This window comes from Cervus elaphus, chromosome 3, assembly GCF_910594005.1.
Source record: "Cervus elaphus chromosome 3, mCerEla1.1, whole genome shotgun sequence".
Taxonomy (NCBI): Eukaryota; Metazoa; Chordata; class Mammalia; order Artiodactyla; family Cervidae; genus Cervus; species Cervus elaphus.
The window spans coordinates 6,309,011-6,315,510 of NC_057817.1; the positions used below are offsets into that span (position 1 = coordinate 6,309,011).

General features: G+C 36.3%; 1 protein-coding gene across 1 annotated transcript in view; it reads left to right on the forward strand.

Moving 5' to 3' along the window:
* Window positions 1-5,112, forward strand: part of GLIPR1L1 (GLIPR1 like 1) — a 29,817-nt gene extending 24,705 nt beyond the window's left edge. The window contains exons 5-6 of the mRNA XM_043878184.1: window positions 4,843-4,869; window positions 4,957-5,112. Of these exons, the coding sequence (XP_043734119.1) occupies window positions 4,843-4,869; window positions 4,957-5,045 (116 nt within the window). The 3' untranslated portion in view covers window positions 5,046-5,112. The remainder of the gene's footprint in view (window positions 1-4,842; window positions 4,870-4,956) is intronic.
* The last annotated feature ends 1,388 nt before the right edge of the window (window positions 5,113-6,500 follow it).

Here is a 6,500-nt window from a genome sequence, read left to right on the forward strand (position 1 = left end):
CTCCTTGAATAAGGACCTGATGTTGTGCCATTTCTGGGCCACACCTTTAAGAAAACTGGCAGCTTTGGCTTTTGCTCTTTTGAAAGCTATCCAGCATATCTCAAAATCCACGCTTTCCCAATGAAGAGGTCAGGCCCTGGATGAAGAGAGGGCATCTTTCTGTTTAACCCCCAAATGGGAGCAACAGCTAAATGCAGCTGCATCCTTGAACCCTGATAACACTAAATATATGACAGAAACTGCCTAGTAGAATCTGCCAACCTAGGTAATCATGAGAAAGAGTAGTAAGTTGTTAACCATTTTAAGCCATTAAGTTTTGGAAGTTTGTTCCACAGCAGTAGATTGTGGAAACACTTGATGTGCCTAATAAGTTAAATACCTGATAATATGGTGTGAAACAAAAAATGTAGAGTTCTATCTTTTCCTTTACTGAACAGATAGAGTTAAGGTGGTTCATCTCAATCCAAACACAACTTGGTCAAAGCTGGTTTAGAATTTACCTAAGGTGTGGTCTAGGTTTGCTTGCTCTTCTCCAAGAACAGAGACGTCCAAGGCTTTCCAATGGGAGACGGGTGTGTTCACTGTTGCCTTTACCTACTGGTTTTTTGTTTTTTTTTTTTTTCACCGTCTATCTGGGATTTATTTTCTTTTTTTTTTTTCTTTTTCCAGTGGGTTTTGTCATACATTGATATGAATCAGCCATGGATTTACATGTATTCCCAATCCCGATCCCCCCTCCCACCTCCCTCTCCACCCGATTCCTCTGGGTCTTCCCAGTGCACCAGGCCCGAGCACTTGTCTCATGCATCCCACCTGGGCTGGTGATCTGTTTCACCATAGATAGTATACATGCTGTTCTTTTGAAATATCCCACCCTCACATTCTCCCACAAAGTTCAAAAGTCTGTTCTGTATTTCTGTGTCTCTTTTTCTGTTTTGCATATAGGGTTATCGTTATCACTTTTCTAAATTCCATATATATGTGTTAGTATGCTGTAATGTTCTTTATCTTTCTGGCTTACTTCACTCTGTATAATGGGCTCCAGCTTCATCCATCTCATTAGGACTGGTTCAAATGAATTCTTTTTAATGGCTGAGTAATATTCCATGGTGTATATGTACCACAGCTTCCTTATCCATTCATCTGCTGATGGGCATCTAGGTTGCTTCCATGTCCTGGCTATTATAAACAGTGCTGCTATGAACATTGGGGTGTATGTGTCTCTTTCAGATCTGGTTTCCTCAGTGTGTATGCCCAGAAGTGGGATTGCTGGGTCATATACCTACTGGTTTTTGAACTCCAATTCTTTTCTTATTGTTTTTTTTTTTCCCCCACTGTTTTTCTCATTGCTTTAACACACAGAAATTACTAAAAGATCTACTATGATTTCCAAAGGCTTTTAGCCTAGGTTTTTAGCCCCTTACCTCTCATAGTTTCAAAGTTACAAAATGGGCACGTCTTGGGCTTATTTCCTCCACCTCTACCTCTCACCTGGATCTTGAACTACTCAATTCTCCAATTTTATCTCTCTAGTTCTTTAAGGCCAATAAAAGCTCTGCTGGTTTCTCTGTTTACTAAGAAGTGACTTCTTCCTGGACAAAGCCCACTTTTTCAGACCTAGGCCTGGGCCCAGAATCAACAAATGGCTCCAAGGAAAGAGCATCCTTCGTAACATCAACTCTCCTCTTTATGGATCTTCTGTTCTGAAATCTGGACCTTCCCGTCTTTGTTGCTGTTGCAAATGTCTCATGCTCTTACACATTGTTTTTCTAATGATAATAAAATAATAATAGTAAAAGATTATTTTATTTGTATTTTATGCCTGATGAGAGATTTTGTCAATCACAAATGATTTCATTCTGGAGATTTAGAGAGCTGTATTCTGTGGTCTCCAAAATAGCAACTTAAAAGCTACCAAGGCTACAATAAATAAGCTTTAATACTTGGTAGGAGGTATTCCCCCAACTCATTCCATTTCCAAATTGTTCAGAAATCATTTGCCTATTCCTTGCCCTTTGCTTTTGAAAATTAATGTTAGGATAAGCTTATCAGTTCTACAGAAGACCTTGAAATTCTGAATGGAATTACATTGAATTTAGAGATAAATTGAAGAAGAAATAACTTTACAGTGTTGACCTTTTCAATTAATAAATACTCTTTATTTGGGTCTTTTTATATATCTTTTTAAGGCTTCCCTAGTGGCTCACACATAAAAAATTCTGCCTGCAATGCAGGAGACCTGAGTTCAATCCCTGGGTCAGGAAGATGGCCTGAGGATGAGATTGGCCCCCGACTCCAGTATTCTTGCCTGGAGAATTCCATGGACAGAGGATCCTGATGGTCTACAGTCCATGGGGTCACAAAGAGTCAGACACGACTGAGAAACTTTCACTTTCATTTATATATCTTTTACACTTTGAAATTTTCTCAGTAAGGTCTTACATCTCAGATTGCCTGGTGATCTATATGTGTTGATGTTACAAATGGAATTTTTAAGTTTAGTTCAGTTCAGTCACTCAGTCACGTCCGACTCTCTGGGACCCCATGGACTGCAGCAAGCCAGGCCTCCCTGTCCATCACCAACTCCTGGAGTTTACTCAAACTCATGTCCCTTGAGTGAGTGATGCCATCCAACCATCTCATCCTCTGCGGTCCCCTTCTCCCCTCACCTACAATCTTTCCTGACATCAGGGACTTTTTCAAAGAGTCAGCTTTTCACAGCAGGTAGCCAAACTATTGGAGTTTCAGTGTCAATATGAATGAATTCCAATGAATATTCAGGATTGATTTCCTTTAGTATTAACTGGTTGGCTCACCTTGCAATTCAAGGGACTCTCAAGAATCTTCTACAACACCATAGTTCCAAAGCATCAATTCTTCAGCCCTCAGCTCTTTTATAGTCCAATTCTCACATCCATACATGAGTACTGGAAAAACCATAGCCTTGACTAGACAGACTTCTGCTGACAAAGTAACGTCTCTGCTTTTTAATATGCTGTCCAGGTTGGTAATAACTTTTCTTCCAAGGAGTAAGTCTCTTTAAATTTCATGGCTGCAGTCACTATCTGCAGTGATTTTGGAGCCCCCAAAATAAAGTCTGCCACTATTTCCACTGTTTCTTCATCTATTTGCCATGAAGTGATGGGACCGGAGGCCATGAACTTAGTTTTCTGAATGTTGAGCTTTAAGCCAACTTTTGCACCCTCCTCTTTCACTCTTCTCTTCTCCACGGGATCTTCCCAGATCAGGGATCGAACACAGGTCTCCCACACTGCAGGCAGATTCTTTACCAGCTGAGCCACAAGGGAAGCCCAAGAACACTGGGGTGGGTAACCTATCCCTTCTCCAGCAGATCTTCCCAACCCAGGAATAGAATCGAGGTCTCCTGCATTGCAGGCAGATTCTTTACCAGGTGAGCTATCAGGGAGCTCCCAAGTTTCCCTCACAGAAGGTAAATTCTTGTTAATATTTTACTTATAGTTTTTGGATTTAATTTCAGAATTATGACTGGCTTATAATTTCCATCTCCATATCTCCTCATATGATTTTGACTTCAAGTTTGTAGTAGCCTCATAAAAGAAGTTGAAAGTTGGGAACAATACTTCTGTTAATATTTTGGTTAAAGTTTGTCTAAGATTCTCATTATTTATTTTGGAATGTTTGGGAGAAATTTTCTGTAAAAGTATTTTGTTGTGGTGTGTGTGTGTGTTTACAGATGTTTACTAACTTAACTTCTTTAAATGTTATATGATACTCAGGTTTTGAGGGGTTTCACACATTTTTGTTTTATCCGTTTTAATGACATTCTATTTTTAACTTTGCTAATTCTGCTGTGTTCCACTTATTAAGTCCTATGATTTTTGACTTTTATTGATCAATTTCTATAGAAAGTCAATTTCTATCTTTTTTTACTTCCTTTTTGAGGGGCAGACATACAGCACAATGGTTAAATGTATAGACCTTGGGATCAGATGGCTTAACCCAGGAGGTGACTAAGAGGATTAAATATGATAAACCACACAGAGTGATTTGGGACCAAAATAAAGTGCATGCATGCTAAATTGCTTCAGTCATGTCCAACTCTTTGTGACCCTCTGGACTGTGGCCAGTCAGGCTGCTCTGTCCATGGGATTCTCCAGGCAAGAACACTGGAGTAGGTTGCCATGCCCTCCTCCAGGGGATCTTCCCAAAATCAAGTAGGCTCTCAATAAATTTTAGCTATGACCATAACTAAGTTCCTCATTATTTTCTATCTCTTGACCCTTTTTATCATACTAATCATTTTCTCTGATGGCATATTTTAATCTCCTATATTCATTTATTCAATTTTAAAGTTGATGATAGATTTTCTCCCCTGATACTTCTATAAGGAAAAGAACATTACTTTTTCCTAATAACCATTATATCCAAAGCCTAGAGTCATGCTTAATACATAGTAGACACACAAACATGAATAAATGAATAAAAATAAATGAAATAAACAAACTCATAATAAATTGCAGAATCCTCATATCCAAATCCTCAATATGAAGGAAATATAGTATTTTTCTGGGACTTTAAATGGATATGGCAGTGTCAAAAATAAAGTTAACTACTGTATATAGTTTTGTCTGTTTCAGGCCTTTTGCCTTCAATATGTGAGATGTTCTTGAAATATTTTTTGACACGACATTGTTGGCAGGGAGCATCATATAGATTTTTAAGTACTATGGGATTTGCAGAGGAGGCTTCAGTTTTCTTAAATGAAAAAGCCAAGCTAAACTTTCTAAGTTGACTATCTTATTCAAAAAGCCAGAAAAGCAAATGAATGAGTTTAATGTATAATTTTTTTTTCTATTTTAGGTAATAAAGAACGTGATAAACCTCATAGTACGTATCAAAATCTTTCAGTATTTATTCAATTACTTCCTCTCCTTGAAACTAAACTGAGCTCTTAAATATTGTTTTTATTGACAGGATATCCAGGTTGGAACCCATCAGGGACACGTCAGCTGATAGCATGTAATCCATTGTACCTAATTTCTGTCCTTCTGACAATATTTTAATTCTCTTTTATGTACAAGGGAAACTCTCTGACATGACAACAAAGAAATAGGTTATGGTTAAGTGTAACTCTTACCTGTTTAATTACTAAGGCTTCTAAATGCTTTATCTGTTATCTAAATTTAATGTGTTTTTAATTCAAAAGATGTACTATAATATAGAAGGGTAGCAATAAAACAAAGCAAAACTTAAGTGACTTAAAAATTATTTTACATGTATCAAGAGTCTTGTTCTCTAATATTCTAGATGGTCTTTTAGTTAGAGTACACTTAAAGAATTAAACATTTCAGACAGTAGGTATTTTCCTTAAATGCCAGTAGTTCTCTTCAAGAGTTCCCTCGTTATTCAGAAACAAAATGTTATTAAGGAAAGTTTCAAATAGCCTGTAATGTTATATTATGGTCATAGTCAGTAGTTGGGGAAAATGATGAGAACAGTTAAACTCAAAAAGGGAGAATTAGGAAATTTTACTTTTAGGAGATTTTATTTTTAAATGTACCCTGTATACATAACAGGATGCAGGTATACCTTTTAAAGTCCTGTACAAAATTATCTGTAGTATAATTAACAACATCTATACAAACCAAAAAACTGGTGCATTCTGGCATTTTTTTGTCTGAAGACCAAAAAAGAAAGAAAGAAACAAACAAACAAAACAGATTATTCAATTAATTCAGTTTTTTAAGTCACTTATGTTGAATAGTTGACTTCTATGTACTAAATAAATGATCTAGATCTTTTTCTTCTCAACTAAAGCAACCACCAACTTCCCTCAGCTGTAAATATTAAAAATCATAATATTTTTATGCTGTAAATGTATTTTACATGATTTGAAATGTAAATGTATTTTAAATGTATTTTTAACCTGATTGCAGTCTAATGGCAGAATTCATTCTTTGGGAAATCTGTCTGCCTTCCACTGGTTGTAGCCCACCCACATTGTGGAGGGTAATCTGCTTTACTTAAAGTCAACTGACTGTAAATGTTAATCATATCTAAAAAATACCTTTGCAACAATATCTAGACTAGTGTTTGACCAAATACCAACCACCATAGTCTAGCCACACTGACATGCAGCATTAACCATCACACTGCTGCTCAGCATCAGCATGGTGTGGAGAGTCATTACCATGTTAGTAAAATAAATCATTGCTATTTGCTTAACTATTGCATTGTTAAAATGTGAGTTCATAATTAGTTACCCTGGCAGTTTGAAATAGGCTAAATGTAAATTGACATATATACATAGTATACTTTTCTGTTTTATTGTTCTATTTGTGGTTTTTTAATTAAACTTTTTCCAATAATTAAAATATCTTTTGATTTTCAATATAATTATTCTATTACTTCTTTAGATTCCTTAATCATCCAGGAGCATATGTTTCCTTAGGTAGATGAATTGAAATTCTACAGGCCATATTTAAAAATGAAATTTTACAGAATTATACCCTCTGATT